Raw genomic sequence first — 17,370 nt, 5'->3', positions numbered from 1 at the left:
ATGGCACACTGAAGCGTTTTGTTTTCTCTGAATGAGGGAACCGATGCAGTGATAATCTTCCTACTCAACTCTGTACTGCCTCTGCCCAAAGGAGGGGCAGAGAGTAAGATTTATCCAAAGGTTACCCAGCTTTCTGTGATGCTATTCTCTGACTCAGCTTCTAATAGATCACTCAGTCCAGCTTCATTCCATGTCTTTTAATAAATCCTCTTTGACTTTCACTGTGTACCACTGGGCACATGTTAAATATGGAATCCTCTGTGATTTTTTTAAATTTTAGATTCTTGTCTTAGAACAACACAAGAAATTACTGAACTTGTCAACCACGTGCCATTCCAAATTTTAATTACACCATGAGCTTGGAGACTTGTCTATACCATTTAAAGTTCTTATACCTGCACTTGCAATTGGTTCATGAAAATGTGGATATGTTTATATTTTTAAAATCAAGATGGTTATCTTTAAAAAGTCTGGGGAACTTTTAAAAATTATAGGGAGAAAAAAAACACAACATGTTGTGGATTTAAAAACTCAAAACACCGATGTTATCATACAGCAACACTGCACATTCAATATTGGTTTACTTTTCAGAATAAAGAACAGTGGTTTTTCCACTTACTGCTTATTGAATTATTTATTTAGTAGAGGGCTAAGCCTGTGATTATAAAGTAAGTTTAAAGTATCTCACAGTAAAAATTGAAAGAAAAATATGAAAAGGAGAGAGGTGAGAATGAGGGAGGGTGAGAAGATGGGTGGGAAGTGTCACTATGATCTTAAAACTGTAAATATGAAATAAATGAAATTTGTTCCCTTTATATAAATTTTAAAAGTAAACAAAAAGTTCATGGAAAATGAATTTAAAAGATAAGTTAATTTTGGTGTAAATTCTTTTTGAAATCCTGTATACAAGGTCTCTTCAAAAAGTTAATGGTAAATACATATTATGAGTAAGCTGTGCATTGGTTTATTAAACAAAAGAAATGACATTGATCTGAATTTCAGAAAATTGATAAAATCATAAGTATATACTTGATATAAACATGTCAAATTATATAGTAGAGCCAAAGTGAATATTTTAAAATCAGAACAGTCTTCCATTTTTAAAAATATTTACTCTGAGTATTATGTGCAAAACAGTATACTAGGAATTGGTGGTACAATGAGGAGCTGAAGATTGTCCTCAGATGTGTGGAGCTTTTCCACTAATGGAGAAAGATTAGTAAAAACAATCACATAAACAAACATGAATTTTGGATTACAACAATTATAAAAAAAGTAAACAGTTCTTTGTGTCACTTACGGGGGAGTCTGAAGCAGGGAAGGAGATGAGTGAGGTTTGCATGAGGGAGATCTGAACTGATGTGAGAAGGACAAACAGAAGTTCACTGAGTGAAGAAGGGAGAGGGCACTTCGATGAGACAGTACCAGCAACTGCTGTCCACTTACCCAGAGTCTGGGGAGGAAGTGGGGCATATTCCAGAATTCTTCCATCATTTTGCCTAGAGCAAAAATGGGAAAGCAACAATCCCACTCTAATTCTGGGGTGAAGAATTGGGTAGTGGGGATTCTGGAATTGAAGAGGAATGATAAACCCCTACAACCTCTTTGTTGAACCCCACAGGCTTTAAACTTTCATGTCAGCTTGTTCATATTCTTAAACAACAGATCCATTACTTCTAAGAGATAAATCACCACCTCATTGTGTCTAAGACTTTCCACATCAACTTTTTTTTTTTTTTTTGGACAGGCAGAGTGAGAGAGAGAGAGAGAGAGAAAGGTCTTCCTTTGCTGTTGGTTCACCCTCCAATGGCCGCCACGGCCGGTGCACTGCGGCCGGCGCACCGCGCTGATCCGATGGCAGGAACCAGGTGCTTATCCTGGTCTCCCATGGGGTGCAGGGCCCAGGCACTTGGGCCATCCTCCACTGCACTCCCTGGCCACAGCAGAGAGCTGGCCTGGAAGAGGGGCAACCGGGACAGAATCCGGAGCCCCGACCAGGACTAGAACCTGGTGTGCCGGCGCTGCAAGGTGGAGGATTAGCCTGTTGAGCCACGACGCCGGCTTCCACATCAACATTTAAAGTTATGGCACAAACTCCTAGTTGCAATTTTTAAAATCTGCTCATTTTAAAATCTAATGTACAATAAATCAAAACTCTTATAGTATCAGTAAACCTTTCAAATCTGCTACATTGTTTATATGAAGAAGCATTCTGAAAACAGTACACTGCATGGTGACATGTGTTGGACATTAAGATGCTATTCTAGGCTACACCGAAAGAGGTCCCTCCTACATGAATGTACTGCAAAATGTGGGCAATTTCTTTCCTTTCCTTAGTCATGGATAATAATTGTTTAATATTAAAAGAAGATGGAAGGCATCCAACAACTAAGATGCAGGGACTAGGGCTGCTTTGTGTCATCCTTTCAAGCTTCTACCAGCATTATACTAGCATCACTTTGAAATGATGAATCATGGTTCTTTGATGCTATTTTGACAAACTGAAAAGGCAATAATGAGTTCCATATAAATAGTAGCTTTTATTAGGAGCTATAAAACAGGGAGCCTGATCCTTGGATAAGATAAAGATATGATGACTAAAACACCCTCTTGCAGCAAGGCTCACTCCAACTCGAGTACCACTTACTAATGTATCCAGTCAACACAGTGGATCCACATACCAACTTTTAAAAATATTTTTTAAAAACCTTCGTTGCACACAGATAAGGAGCCCAATCACAAGACTAAAGCATTACTCAATGTTTACTGAAAACAAAACTGCTTTCCAAACATTGGTATAAGCACAAGCAAAAGCAAGCCTAACCAAGACCTTAGTCTCTACTGCCAATACTCACGAGTTAGCAAGGAAGACAGCCACACACACAAATACCTGGAATACACAGTAGGCAGCTGGTATGTGAGATGATGGAAACCTCAATAAGAGAGACATTAATTGTGGATTGTTGGGGATCAAAACTACAAAGAGAAGACTTACCTATGTGGAAACTTTAAACAAGTATTAAGAGCTGTATGAGACCTAGTAGTTGGAGAAGCTCCCTTTTGGTAAATAAAGGAATACCATCTGGGGAAAGAACAGGTCTAAAGGGCTGGTAGAATTTAAAACAAACTAACTAAAACACAGCAACTGGAGCAGGGATGAGTATGCCCTGGTAAGTAATCCAGTCCACAGTTACTCTGGTAAACAGCGAGGAGAGGAGGATGCATTGACTTGGAAGTACAAGGATTCAAATTGCCTTGTAGAATAAGGACATGAGACCAACTCAGCAACCCTGAGGCTCACAGTGACTTCTCAGGAGAATAATATAATCCTTGTGGTAGGTTAAGTTCAGCGAAAAGTTATTAAAGCTTGGATACCACAGTGATTCCGTAGTAGAACTGTCACATCTGACAGTGCTGTCCTGGTGACCTACGGCAACTGGTCAAATAAGACTCCAAAGGTTTTAGCACAGAAGAGAAAGGAAACAAAACTTCATGGACATGATAGCTCATGCAATCTAGGATTTTCAATGCCTTAAGATAGAGAGAAGCTAAGTTACTTATATCAGAGTGGCAAGAATGAAGAGACTTTGTCTACAAAGTGACAATTTTACATGATTCAAACCACAGCCAGTTGATATGCTAGAAAAGCACCCGTAAGTTTGCACAAAAACTCCAGTCATGTCACTTTCAGTTTTTCTTTTAGCACTTAATGGGTTAGAAAAATTTCCTTTAAATTTTACGTTGGCCTTTGAGATTTATATTATCTTAATTATTTTTCATAGAAAACATATTAACATGTTTAAAAATTTTATTGAATACAAAAAGCTGTAACAATGAATTCTCCCTTCCTACTATCCCTCAGATCACTTGTCCCTGACACTGGTGGACAGTTTCCTGCACAAATTTATTAGGTATTTACTAGGAATAGTCAAAATGAAAAAAAAAATAGTATCTTATTCCCCATTATCATCTTTTTTCACAAAAGAAGCATAAAATTCAAATGTTGTGCATTTTTCCCTTTTCACTTAACAAAAAATCTTGCAGGTATTTGCAAATTAATACATAGAATGTTCTCAATTATTTCTATAGTTGCACAAATTCCATTTTATGGACATACCATAGTATACTGAATCTCTCCCCTGTTGATGGACATTTGTTACTGACAGTCTTCTTTTATTATAAAGAATGCAATAATTAGTAATTATCTGCATATGCATTTTCACTTGCAAAGGATAAATCCTCATAAATTAGGATCTAATATTTATAACAAAAAAGAAATGAAAATAAAAGATAATAACAGAGAAAGAAAAGAACAGGAAGAAAGGAAGGAAGAAAGGAGGGTGAGAGGGTGATAAGAAGAAGAAAGGGGAAAATAAGAAGAAAAATAATGAAGAGAGGCAAGAGCTCCTGCCTGCTTCAGATATTAGGAGGGAAGTAATTAAAGAGCAGGAGGTGGGATGCTTAATGTAAGAAGGCCACATGTGAAACCTTACACTATTCTACCCAAGTGATTGTTTCAAACAATCCTACACACTACAGCCAGCACAGAGGAAATAAATTCCAAGGCCAAAAAATGTAGCACAGAGAGAGAGCTCTGAACAGTCTAGAATCCAGCCATTGCAAATAATATTTTTTCTTAACTTTTATTTAATAAATATAAATTTTCAAAGTACAACTTTTGGATTATAGTGGCTTTTGCCCCCCATAACCACCTTCCCAACTGCAACCATCCCATCTCCCACTCCCTCTCCCATCCCATTCTTCATCAAGATTCATTTTCAATGATCTTTACACACAGAAGATCAATTTAGTATATACTAAGTAAAGATTTCAACAGTTCATTGCAGATAATCTTACATGCGGACCATTCAGACGGAGACCACTTATTTTGAAAAAAGTACGTTCTCCATCTAAAGACCTAGCTCTTGAGGTAAATAGCAACCATATGAACCCCAACAATGCCTAACCCAAAAGTATCTGTGAAGTCCTAACTCTGCGAAGCTCCCAAGAGCAGTGGGAATAGAAAGGGACACAGAGGAAGGGAAGAAGAACCTAGATCTCATGAGGACACTGCTCCTCTCCTCGTCCTCACTGAAGAGTATTGCCACCAGGTCCGACCAGAGGAAGGCAGGAGGCGGGAGGCGGGAGGCGGGAGGCGGGAGGCGGGAGGCGGGAGGCGGAAGTGTTCACAACTTGCTTTACAGAGCTGCATTTGGGTTCAATGCACAGCAAAATCTATATTATTCCCACCCCAGTGAGTCCTTTTGTCCGCTTAAGAGAGTCCAGAGTTAAAAATAAAAACAAAATGAAAAATCTCCAGGTATTGCTAAAGACAATGATTTACCTGGTAGCCACTTTTTTTTTTTTCCAAACTGACTGAGCAAATTCAAGAAAATAGGTCTCATCCAGCACACTGTTGGAACAAGAGTAAGGATGGATTGGGTGTGTTATTTTGTTGGCTTCATGAGTTCTTCAACCAAATTCCTAAAACAGCATATTTTAGAAAGCCAGCACTGTAGCATGGTGGGAAAAGCTGCTGCCTGCAGTGCCAGCATCCCATATGGACACAGATTTAAGTCTTGGCTGCTGCACTTCTGATCCAGCTCCCTGCTAATGCACCTGGGAAAGTAGTGAAGGACTGCACAAGTTCTTGGGTCTCTGCATCCATGTGGGAGATCCAGTAGAATCTGCTGGCTCCTGGCTTCTGACTGGCCCATCTCTAGCCCTTGCAACCATTTGGAGAATGAACCAGTAGATGGAAGATCTCCCTCCTCTGCACCCCTTTCACTTTCTGTAACACTGCCTTCCCAATAAATAAATAAATCTATTAAAATTTACTTCAAGCTTAAAGTCGCCTCTGTGCTTAAACAGAAATCGTAGTGGAAATAATAGGAAAGGATGTGAATGAAATTAAGAGATAAAAATACGTGATTTTTAAAATTATATATAGAATTTAATCCATTAAAGACAGATGTATGCATATACACAATTTTTTTTGACAGGCAGAGTTAGACAGTGAGAGAGAGAGACAGAGAGAAAGGTCTTCCTTTTTCCATTGGTTCACCCCCCAAATGGCTGCTAGAGCCGGCGTGCTGTGCCGATCCGAAGACAGGAGCCAGGTGCTTCCTCCTGGTCTCCCATGCAGGTACAGGGCCCAAGCACTTGGGCCATCCTCCACTGCACTCCTGGGCCACAGCAGAGAGCTGGACTGGAAGAGGAGCAACCGGGACAGAACCAGAGCCCCAACCGGGACTAGAACCTGGGGTGCCAGCGCCACAGGCGGAGGATTAGCCTAGTGAGCCGCGGCGCCGGCCTGCATATACACATTTATACACAATGTCTATTGATATACAGATATATAACTGCATATTACCACATCGGATTGAGCGTATATTACAGAAGGAAACAGAGAAACAAAGGAGCTAAGAACACAACATACATACAAAGGGTCTTCAAAAAGTTCATGTAAAATGCATATTTTGAAAAAGTATTAATGGATTTTAAAGTGTTTTTGCATCAGAACTAACTTATATCTTGATTTTATTTTCCCATGAACATTTTGAAGTATCCTCATGCTACTATGGCCTCTGATTTTTGTTTCTTCCTCGCTTGTTTCAATTTAAAGATTTATTTATTTGAAAGGCAGAGAGAGAGTGGAGAGGGGAGAAACAGAGGTCAGTCTTCCATCCATTGGTTCACTCCCCAGATGTCCACAACAGTCAGATCTGGCCCAGGACAAAGCCAGGAGCCTGGAACTCCATTGTAGTCTCCCATACGGGTGCAGCAAGGATCCGAGAACTTGGGACATCACCTGCTGCAATTCAGGTACATTAGCAGGAAGCTGGATTGGAAGTGGAGTTGCTGGGTCTAGAACCAGTATCTTGAAATTAGATGCTGGCTTCCCAAGCAGTGTCCTTAACCAACTGTGCCACAACACTAAGCCAATATTTTGTTTCTTTCTATTGTTAATTTGACTATATGTGTGCTGGACTTAAAAACACATTTTAAAGTCATGTGATAACAGGATATTATCAACAACAAATTTTTAATTATTTCAGTTATGTTGGTCACAGGTTTGCCAAAATGTTGATAATATTCTTTCCTAAAATTCCAAAGATCAAGGTGGGCTTTTGGATCAGTGGTTAAGGGATACCTCCACCTCATATCAAAGTAGCTGGGATCCATTTCAGGTTCCACTTCAATTCCAGCTTCTTGCTGGTGCACACCCTGGGAGGCGACAGGTGATGGCTCACATACTTGGATCACTGTCGCCAACAAGGGAGATTCTAAATGAATTTCAGGCTCCTGAGTTGGGCATGGTTTAGGCCCAGCTGTTGTAGGCATTTGGGAAGTGAACCAGCTATCTCTGTCTCTTGTTCTCTGCCTTCAAATAGATGAAAATTTAAAAATTATAGTTTAAAAGTCCACAGGGATAATAGAAGCTGGTTGACAGCTCTGTCTCTGCTATGATAGTTGGAGATAATTCTATAATTTTTATAATTTCTGTTGTATATGACTGTTAGCAAAAAAAAAGTCCACTTTATTTGAAAAATAAACCAAAGTTCACTCGTACTTTTATTTTAGAAAAAAATATATAAGTATAAAAGTGGCTTTATGTTACCTTGACAATCATTGATATTTATAAAACCTTGGATATTAGGGCAGCACTTTCAAAAGTGGAGACTGCATGGTCTGCCAGTTTCAGTCTCTCTGGACTTGTTGACTTGCTCTTATCATTAACAACACCCACTAATGCTTGGTTCTGACAGATGAGACTAGAATTTGATCGTCTCCATGGTGATGCCAAGTCCAGTTCTTGGCATATTGCATGCACTTAATAACACTTATTAGATGAATGGACGACTTCTAGTGGGAAACGTCAAAAACATAATCTTCAAACAATAGGCTGCTCCAGAGTTCTAAGCAACCCCACAAATTCTCCACACTATTCATTCAGTGGCAAAGGAGCACTACCCTATTTAACTTAAGTAGCTAAAGAGCTTATGGCAATCACTTCTAAGCCCTCTCCGTGTCTTGGGTTTAAGTACCTTCCAAAGCCCATGAAAATTAACTCCAAGGAGCCATCCACAAATCCTTCATATATAGTGGGGTTTCCTTAGATGACATCTTTCCTGAAATAGAAAGACCACTGGCTGAAAAATAATTAGCATTGCAACGGACTTGCTCTGTGCTAAGTAATTTTAAGAGAACTGCAGTCAGGAATCATGGAACTGACATTTCATATTCATAAAACATACATCTTATATATACCAGGTATAACTCAGTGCTAAAAGACGAACTTAGCCTGTCTACAACATGTGGAGGATCGAATTAGGTGATAGAGGTTCCAGACTCTTACAGTATTTTAAAGCATTCAAAGTGATTGTCCCTTAGGTGGAATTCATATGTGCAATTAAGCTTTTAGGTAAATAATAGGCCAAAGAACCAGAAACCATTTCTACTAGATTATAAATGTTTCCTTCTAATGGTATCTGGCTTTTACTGGAAATATGGTGATGGTGATGGTGATGGACACAAAGAAGAAAGAAGATAGGAAAGATGGGAGGGAAGGAAATGAACAGGAAGGAAGAAAAAGAAAGAAAAGAAAGGAAAGGAATGGTTCTTCCTGGAGGGAGAATCCTGTAGAAAATTCTATATAACAATAAGCACAGTGCCTGGCAAAATCACTGTTATTTCTTTCTTTCACATTTTTGTCACGTTCCTGGGCATCCTTGTCATTGCCACAATTGGAATCCATTAAAATATCTAATTTCCAAAAATAAATAAATAAAATAATGCACAAACATGTTTTTCTTCTTAAAAGGAAACCATTTAGAGTCACTTAGTGGTTATTGTGTGAGGGTGCACAGCACTTAGAGAAGATAGGACGGTGTGCCCATGACTCAGGAGTTCAGTAGTCGCAACCCTCAGCTGAGTATCTCTACCAGCTTAGTGGCTTTGGCCTTTACGGATGCATAAATTGCTTTCATTTTTAGTCTTGCAGCTCATTATGTGGATGAGTGTTGGAGCTCTTGTTAAAATGCAGAAAGCTTAGGGAGTACTGATTTTTAGCACACAATATGAGCTCATCTTACACAATACCTCCAGATGACTCTAATATTTCAGTCAACTGCCAAAAGAAAAATCCCATGTAGATATATCCGCATCTTCATTTATAAGAAATAAAAATCATACCTGCCAGTAATATGTAACAAGCTAAGAAAGATCATAACACAAAATTCACCCTTTATCATTTAGAAACAACTTATGAAAATCATAGAATTTAGTCAAATGATATGTATTACGGTCAGAAATTGTTTTGTTGTCAAATTTTGTATTTTCATATATTATGTCAATATTTCTTATGAATTTAATTTTGAAATAATTGGACACAGTAATCATTTGTTAAATGAAAAACCAGATCTTGTTTATTTTTCACCAGGCAATAATGTCAAGAGGATGATTTTTAATTTCAAAGTTCCCAGAATCACACATTTCAGTTAAAGTGGCTAAAATATAAAAGTTTAGGAGATACAATAAAACACTTAACACAAATTAACAATGCAAGGCATGAAGGGAGCAACTTTTTGGAATTCTGTCTTCAGATTCCTGCTCCATGACATAAAGAGGTGTGGTGTAAGAATTATTTGATACCTTCACAGGCTAAGTATTTTGTATGTTAACTCAGTTTATTCTTGAAACATACTGCTTTACAGGACAGAGGAATAAAGCTCAAAGATTTTCCTAGATTCTTAGCAACAAAATGCAGTGGAGCCACGGTTCCCACTTTGTCCGCTCCAACTTCAAAGTTCATTCTTCTCAATATGCCACATTATACTTCACTGACCTTTCCTGGAAAAGGTATTTTTATCTGGCATTTCAGTCCCTCTTAATAACCCTCCACTTAGAAGAACAAAATTATTTATTCAAACTCTTAATTAATAACTAAAAATAATAGTTTTACTTAACACATTTCTTATGGCTCCAAGTTGCCTGAATAGCAAAGTCATGACATTGCTAATAAACAGACACCATAAAACAGAAAAATCAACCTTTTAGCAAATGCTGCTTTTAAAAATATTCCTCTTTAAGTGAATAAAATCTCTCTGATTGTTATTTGAAGTGATTAAGTTTCTCTAGAGATTCACGGCATGGTTGCTCGTTTTTCTCTGTGATTGTATCAATTCCTCTATTTATGTGACATAGACTACTTCTTTTCTTTAATATTTATTTATTTATTTATTTGAAAGAGTAACACAGAGAGAGGGAGAGACAGAGATCTTAGATCTGCTGGTTCACTCCCCAGAGCTGGGCCAGGCTGAAACCAAGAGCCAGGAACTTCTTACAATTCTCCCACATGGGTGGCAGGGCCCCAAGTACTTGAACCATCTTCTGTTGCTCTTCCTAAGCCATTAGCAGGGAGCTGGATCGGAAGTGGAGCAGCTGGGACACAAACTGGCACCATATGGAATGCTGGCATTGCAGGCAGCAGCTTTACCTGCTATACCACAATGAGAGCACCAACATAGACTATTTCTAATGAGGGGGAGGATCCAATTCATTAAACAGTGAATGGCTCCTTTCACCTTTGCAAAAAATATTTTTCATGAAATTCCTTTAGAGTAACTGTAAGCAGTTTGATATTTAAGATTTAAAAACAGGTTTTCTGGACATTTCCAAGGACTCTATTTTCTGGGCTCCGATGTGCCTTCACTTTCACAGTCAACCATGGTCTATTCTGATGATGAAATTAATTGTTTGATATTTACACGTGACCCAGTAGATTATGTAATGTGGATCTTTTTGGCCTACTCAGTGTCATACTTGTGAAAACTAAATCCAGGGACTTACAGGAAAGGACATAATGAAGTAGCTCAGTTGTTTCCTTTATAGAGCAGTAGCTGAAACCCAAGGAGTTGAACTGATATGACTCTGACCTTAAAGATCATCCTGTTAACACCAGGACCTCAACTCTGATTCTTCCTTCCATGTGCCTGCACAGAAGTTACTAGAGGTCAGGGCTTCATGCAGAGAGTAAGCTAACTGACTGTTTCCTTGACAGCTTTGACATGTGCTAAGGTTACCAACTTGAGTAAGAGTAGAAGCAGCTCATGATGTTAGACTTAATTACAATTCTAAGAACTGGAATTATCTGAGAGAACATGCTTGAGATTGGAGAGGATTAGGATGACGAAGAATAACTTTCTTGAAACAGATCATTCAACAAAACATGATCCTAAAATATTTCAATAAGAGACTATTGGAACCCAAAAGAGAATCTGGTAAAGTTGCAGGGTATAAAATCAACACTCAAAATCAATAGCCTTTGTGTACACAAACAATACCATGGGCGAGAATGAACCTGTAAGATCAGTCCCATTTTCAATAGCTACAAAAAAAATGTAAAGTCCTTGGAATACCAAAGATGTGAAAGATCTCTACAGTGAAAGTTATGAAGCATTAAAGAAAGAAATAGAAGACACAAAAAATGAAAATAATCTTCTATGTTTATGGATGGGATAATTAATATCATCAAAATGTCCATACTATTCAAAGCGATTTAGAAACTCAATGTGATCCAAATCAAAATACCAATGACATTCTTCACAGATCTAGAAAACTGATGCTAAATTCATATAGAAACACAAAAGACCCTAAATAGCTGAAGTTATTTCTTTTTATTATTTGTTTTAAATAAAAAAAAAGTAAAAGAAAGCCAAGGCATCACAATGCTACGTTTTAAGGCATACAACAGGGCAGTTATATTCAAAATGGCCTGGTACTATCATAAAAATAAACCAATGGAACAGAGTAAAAACTCCAGCTATTAATCCATGTATCTACAACCAATTAACCTTTGACAAATGGCATGAAATCAATCTCTGGAGAAAGAACAGTCTCTTCAAAAAATGCTGCTGGGAAATTGGATCTATGCATACAGAAATATGAAACAAGGCACCTACCTTCTACCTTATGCCAAAATCAACTCAAAATGGAGTAAGCATCTAAATCTAATGATGACCTAATATCATCAAATTACTTGAGGAAAACATTGGGGAAATTCTGTCACACAATGACATAGGCAAAGATTTCTTGGGCAAAGACCCCAGGAGGTTAGGCAATAAAAGTAAAAATACATAAATGGAATTACAGCAAGTTGAAAAGCTTCTGTACTGCAAAAGAAACACTCAAAAAAGTGAAGAGGCAATTGACAGAATGGAAAATATATGCAAACTCTACAACTGATAAAGGATTACTATCCAGGATCTATAAAGAACTAAAGAAACACAACATTAAGAAAACAAATAATTCTGTTAAGAAATGGATAAAGGACATAAACAGGTATTTTTAAAGGATAAAACTCAAATGGCCAACAGACACATGAAAAGATGCTCAAGACCATGAACCATCAGGGCAATGCTGTACATAGCTATTTAATGCTATAATTAGTAATCCAATGGTAGTTTATTCACTTTACGCTGCTATGTGGGCAAAATGTTGAAATCTTTACCTAATATATACTAAACTGATCTTCTGTATATAAAGAGAATTGAAAATGAATCTTTACATGAATGGAAGGGGCGAGGGAGCGGGAAAGGGGAGGGTTGCGGGCGGGAGGGAAGTTATGGGAGGGGGGAAGCCATTGTAACCCACAAGCTATACTTTGGAAATTTATATTCATTAAATAAAAGTTTAATAAAAAAAACAAAAAATCATAATTAGATTTTACCTCCACCCAGCCTGAATGGCTATCATCCAAAAAGCATAAAATGAAAAATTTTGGTGAGGATGTGGGGAAAAGTATCCTAATACACTGTTGGTGCGAATGTAATTAGTACAACCAGTATGCTTGTCAGCATGGAGACTCTTTAAAAATCTGAAAATAGATCTGTCATATGACCAGCCATCCCACTACTGTGAATTCATCAAAACAAAATGAAAACAGAATATGGATAAGTTATTTGTATCCCCATGTTTATTGAAGTTTAATTCACAATAGCTAAGATATGGAATCAACCCAGATGTCTATCAACTGATGACTCCATAAACAAAATGTGGGATACACACACACACTATGGAATACCACTCAGCCATAAAAAAGAATGAAATTCTGTATTTTGCCACAAAATGGATGCAACTGGGAACCATTACTCTTAGTGGAATAAGTCAATTTCAAAAAAACAAATATCACATGTTTTATCTGATACATGGCAGATAATATAGGACATAAAAATGTACAGGAATGAAATGGTCATTTTGGGATAGGATTGCTATTTTTGGCACTTGTTTATATCCCTGTGGAACTGTGGTCTTCATACTTTTTACATGTTGAACATATTTGAACATATGAGTAGTGGCGAATAAAACCTGTGAATGTAGAGTAGATGAAAATTATGACTGCAAAATCTGATAAATATTGGGGAAGGAGGGAGGGCATTTGAAGGCAAGCATGGGACTGAGGGTAGTGTGGTTATCTTCTTGGAAAAGAATCTAAGGAATGCATAAAATCTGTTTCCTTTATATTAAAATTGTTTCTAAATGAGCTGATGTATCCACCTGAATAATAGAAAAAATATGCTTTAATACCACAATTGTTAAAAGAGACAAATAAGGAAATTATATAATAATTAAGTGAAAAATTGAACAGGAATATGTGACTATCATAAATGTATTTGTACCCAATTCTAGGTCACTTGTCTATTTAAAACAAATGTTAATGGATCTAAAGGGAGACATAGACTCCAATAAAATAATAAGGGGGAACCTAATAAACCACTTTCATCAATGGGCAGCTCAACTAGACATAAAATCAACAAGGAAACAACAAAACTGATCGACACCATGGACCAAATGGACCTGAGTGACATTTACAGAACATTTCATCCCACAGTTGCTAAATACACATTCTCTTCACCGATGCATGGAACTTTCTCTGTGATGGAACGTACGCCAGCCCATAAAGCAAGACTCAACAAATCTGAAACTTAAAGTCATACCGTATATCTTTTCTGCCCACAATCGAATGAAGCTGGAAATCAACAACTTAAGAAACTCTGGAAAATATACAAATACATGAAGACTGAAAAACACACTACTTAATGAACATTGGGACATAGAAGAAATCAAAAGGAAAATAAAAGGAATTCTGAAAACGAAGGAAGATGACAAAACAACATATCAAAACATATGGGACATGGCAAACGCAGTGCTAAGAGGGAAGTTAAGAGCAGTTAATGCCTACATCAAGAAAAAAGAGAGGCATCAAATAAATAAGATCTCAATACATCTAAAGGACCTAGAAAAACAACAAGAAACCAAAACCAAAATTAGTAGGAGGAAAGAAATAATTAAAATTAGGGAATAAATAAACAAAATTGAAACCAAAAAGCAATACAAAATATCAGTGATATGAAGAGCTCCTTTTCTGAAAAAATAAACAAAATTGATACACCATGGACCCAACTAACCAAAAAGAGAGAGGTAGAGAGAAGATCCAAATCAATAAAAACTCAGAGATGAAAAAGGCAATGTAACAATGAAGGCCACAGAATTAAAAACAATCATCAGGAATTACTACCAACACTATATACCAACACAAACTGGGAAGTATAGAAGAAATGGATAGATTTCTGGATGTATACAATCTTCCAAAACTGAATCATGAAAACATAGAAAAAATCTAAATAGAACAATAACCAAGATGGAGATTCAATTAGTAATAAAGACTCTCCCAAAAAATAAAAGCTCAGGACCAGATGCCTTCACTGCTGAATTCTACCAAACTATTAAAGAAAAACTAATTCAAATTCTTCTTGGAGCTGGTGCTATGGCTCACTTGGTTAATCTTCTGCCTGCAGCGCCGGCATCCCATATGGGTCTGGGTTCTAGCACATGTTGCTCCTCTTCCAGTCCAGCTCTCTGCTGTGGCCTGGGAGGTCAGTGGAGGATGGCCCAAGTGCTTGTGCCCCTGCACCCACATGGGAGACCAGGAAGAAGCACCCAGCTCCTGGCTTTGGATCAGTGTAGTGCCAGCTGTGGCGGCCATTATGGAAGTGAACCAGTGGAAGGAAGACTTTTCTCTCTGTCTCTCTCTCTTACTGTCTGTAGCTCTACCTGTCAAATAAATACATAAAATCTTTAAAAAAATTTTCTTAAAGTATTAAAAACAACTGAAAGGGAGGGAATCCTCCCAAACTCCTTCTATGAGACCAGCATCATCTTAATTCCAAAACCAGATGAAGATATAATAGAGAACTATAGCCCATATATCCCTGATGAACACAGATGCAAAAATCTTCAACAAAATACTAGCCAATCAAATCCAACAACACACCAGAAAGATCATTCACCAAAACCAAATGAATTTCATTTCCGGTATGCAGAGATGGTTCAAGATACACAAGTCAATAAATGCGATATATCACATTAACAAATTGAAGAATAAGAAACATGATTATATCAACAGATGCAGAGAAAACACTTGATACAACGCAATATCCTTTCATGATTTAAAAAAAAAAAAAAAAAAAAACTTAAGCCAGCCGAGTATAGAAGGAACATTCCTCAACACAATCAAGGGAATATATGACAAACCCACTTCCAGCCTCATATTGAAGGAGGAAAAGTTGGCAGCATTCCTACTAAGATATAGAACCAGAAAAGGATGCCTAGCTTCACCACTGCTATTCAATATGGTTCTGGAACCTTTAGCCAAAGCCATTAGATAAGAAAAAGAAGTCAAATGATACAGATTGGAAAGGTGGAAGTAAAATAATCCATGCTTGCAAATGACATGATTCTATGTATAAGGGAAACAAAGCTCCACTAAAAGACTATTGGAACTCATAATAGAATTTTAGGTAAAGTTGAAGGATATAAAATCAACACTCAATAATCAATAGCCTTTGTATATACTAACAATCAATGGTTGAGATGGAACTTGTAAGATTATTCCCATTCACAATACCAGACTTCAAGACATACTACAGGGCAGTTAAAATCAAAACAGCCTGGTACTGGCAAAAAAATATATACATGAAGACCATTGCAAGAGAATAGAAACCTCAGAAATTAATCCATGCATCAACAACCAACTAATCTTCAACAAATGAGCAGAAATCAATCCCTGGAGAAAGGACAGTCTCTTCAACAAATGTTGCTAGAAAAAAATGGATCTACACATGTAGAAGTTATAGCAACACATTCTCTAGCTTACCAGCTCAGTCTTCTAAGATATGATTTCTGCCTTTCTCTTTCTACCTACCTCTCAGTCCACATTACTCAAGCCACACACTGAAGTTTTGATATCTCTCAAATATTTGGTGATTTCTTATATTTTCCTGGTTTTCCATAAGCTACAATATTGTCTCATTGCTCTGTAACTAACAATTTTATTTGTTCCTCAAAATTCAGTTGAAATACAGGATCCTCCAGGATATCTTCCCAGAATCTAATTGTGATACCCCATGTTCACCATATATTCCGTGCATGCTCCCACTGTTGTACATATACAGATGTAAGGTAGACATTGATTTGCATTTCTTTCTATACGCCTTTTGAAGTTTCAGATCTGATCTCATTCAACTTTGTAGCCCTGGCACATAACTCATAGTTGGCACAGAATCAGTGATTAATGTTCAGCTGAATTAATGATATGCCAGAAAAAAGATGTCCCATGATTGCCTACATTGGTTGTGACTCTGGACAAGTCACAAATTCTATCTAATCAACCAAAGGTAATCACTCAGAACGAATTCATTACCAAGGGAAGATACATTTCATGGAAATGTTCTCTTGTGCTTGGTAAGTTAAAACAGTTGGGACCTTGCATTTGGAGGCCTTTTGGAGAAATTGAGATATTAGCCTAGCCAGCTGCCCAACAAGGCCATACAGTGCCTCTCATCCTTCTTGTGCGAGGCAAGACACAGGCTAGGGAACCTGCATCATTGTGCTGATTTTTACTTGCAGCAGACCCCAGAGGACATCAGTCTTCATTTCAGTTCACAAGATTCTTATAGCCTAGTTTAAAAACCTTAAGAGAGGTTAACAAAATTAGCCCTAAAGGATTTTTAAAGAAGAACTTCATAAAATATAAGATTTTCTTTGAAATATACTGGAGACATCAGATTGTTATAAATGTTGTAAACGCCTGCTTTGTCTAGCTGGATTGACATGAGCAGAAGAAGAGACAGGAAATTAATACTGAAGGCTTGCAGGACAATAGGAAAGTGTTTAACATGGTCCCAAACAAGGTAATTTGATCTTTCCCATTATGATCTTGTATGTACCTACAAATCAGAACAGGAAAAGGAATTCTTTAAGAAAAAATTTAAGATGAAATAAGATATTGCCCTTGTCACTGAAATTCAA

General features: G+C 37.4%; 1 protein-coding gene across 16 annotated transcripts in view; it reads right to left on the bottom strand.

The window, feature by feature from the left end:
• Positions 1-17,370, bottom strand: part of RBMS3 (RNA binding motif single stranded interacting protein 3) — a 1,606,934-nt gene that overhangs the window by 741,127 nt on the left and 848,437 nt on the right. The window contains exon 1 of one of the 16 annotated variants that reach the window (XM_062215568.1): positions 1,447-1,491. The exons of the other annotated variants lie outside the window; for them this stretch is intronic. Within the exon in view, the coding sequence (XP_062071552.1) occupies positions 1,447-1,491 (45 nt within the window). Of the gene's footprint in view, positions 1-1,446; positions 1,492-17,370 lie in introns of those variants that run through there. 16 annotated transcript variants of the gene reach the window in all.

Source organism: Lepus europaeus, chromosome 2 (genome assembly GCF_033115175.1).
Source record: "Lepus europaeus isolate LE1 chromosome 2, mLepTim1.pri, whole genome shotgun sequence".
In the NCBI taxonomy this organism is placed as follows: Eukaryota; Metazoa; Chordata; class Mammalia; order Lagomorpha; family Leporidae; genus Lepus; species Lepus europaeus.
This window is presented reverse-complemented; position numbering and strand designations above follow the sequence as displayed.